This window comes from Penaeus monodon, chromosome 29 (genome assembly GCF_015228065.2).
Source record: "Penaeus monodon isolate SGIC_2016 chromosome 29, NSTDA_Pmon_1, whole genome shotgun sequence".
Taxonomy (NCBI): Eukaryota; Metazoa; Arthropoda; class Malacostraca; order Decapoda; family Penaeidae; genus Penaeus; species Penaeus monodon.
The window spans coordinates 37960787-37961744 of NC_051414.1; the positions used below are offsets into that span (position 1 = coordinate 37960787).

Genomic DNA, 958 nt, shown 5'->3' on the forward strand with positions numbered 1-958 from the left:
ATACACCTTTACTTTAGTGTACTTAACTTCATAAACAAGAATTTGTAAGTGCAGTTTTATAGGAAAGTAGTTAGACACCAAATTTTAAGGAAATTGTGAAATAATACTCATTTAATTATATACTACTATCAACACTATTTGCCAGTGTAGTTTCCTAAAGCATTCTTTCCCCAATTTTAGACTTCACCTCTTATCAGTATGGAGGGGGTGCCTCTCTCTCCCCATCCATGGCCTCAGACCTGAGATCAACGTCAGGTGAGTTTGTTGTGAATAATGCTGGCTGGATCAACACTGTCCCACTGTCATCGAATACGTCTACACTCTCCAAGAGATCAAATCGCAGCAAGAGAATGGTTAATCCTGATGTCTATGTTAAGGACTATCTCAAGAAAAGGGCACTTATCCTCTCCTTGCTGGTAAGTTGAAGTGGTGTTCATGATCATTCAGGTATTAGAAGAGTGAATTTCTTTAGTTAACTTTCAAGCAAAAATTTGCAAAGTTTACACAGTCGTTAGTATTTGTTGTTTGAAATATTATATTACAAGAAGGATTCTGTAAACCTTGTATGTCCTAATAGGCAGTGGAGATTCAAGCCCTGAAGGTCTGGCTCCAACCTCCACAACCCACTGGCCAAGGAGGAGAAGTGACAACTCCACAAGAAGAAGCTCTAGTCAAGTGGTTGTCCGGTGGTTTTAACAGCCAGAAAGCCTGGAGTGGAAACACAAACCTTGCTTGGAGTATTTCACCAGCACTAGCTGTTTATTTGTCTACTAGGTAAGATTATTAAAAATCTTTTTAATTGTTAATGGATCTGTGCAAGTGGGTATTTACAGTTGTGAAGTTTATTTGATAAATAGGTGTATCTACAAAATTATATTTCCTACTAAAAAAGTATGAAATACAAATCACTGGAACATTACAGGTATCTATAATAATCTATAATGAAGCTCATAATTTT

At 36.7% G+C, this 958-nt stretch overlaps 1 protein-coding gene across 3 annotated transcripts in view; it reads left to right on the plus strand.

Annotated features, from left to right (window-relative positions):
• The window catches only part of LOC119592241 (phosphatidylinositol 4-kinase alpha-like), a gene marked incomplete at its 3' end in the record, with an annotated part of 26480 nt that overhangs the window by 21862 nt on the left and 3660 nt on the right, over window positions 1-958 (plus strand). For all 3 annotated transcript variants that reach the window (XM_037941074.1, XM_037941076.1, XM_037941075.1), the window contains 2 exon segments: window positions 181-416; window positions 578-774. In XM_037941074.1, the coding sequence (XP_037797002.1) occupies window positions 181-416; window positions 578-774 (433 nt within the window).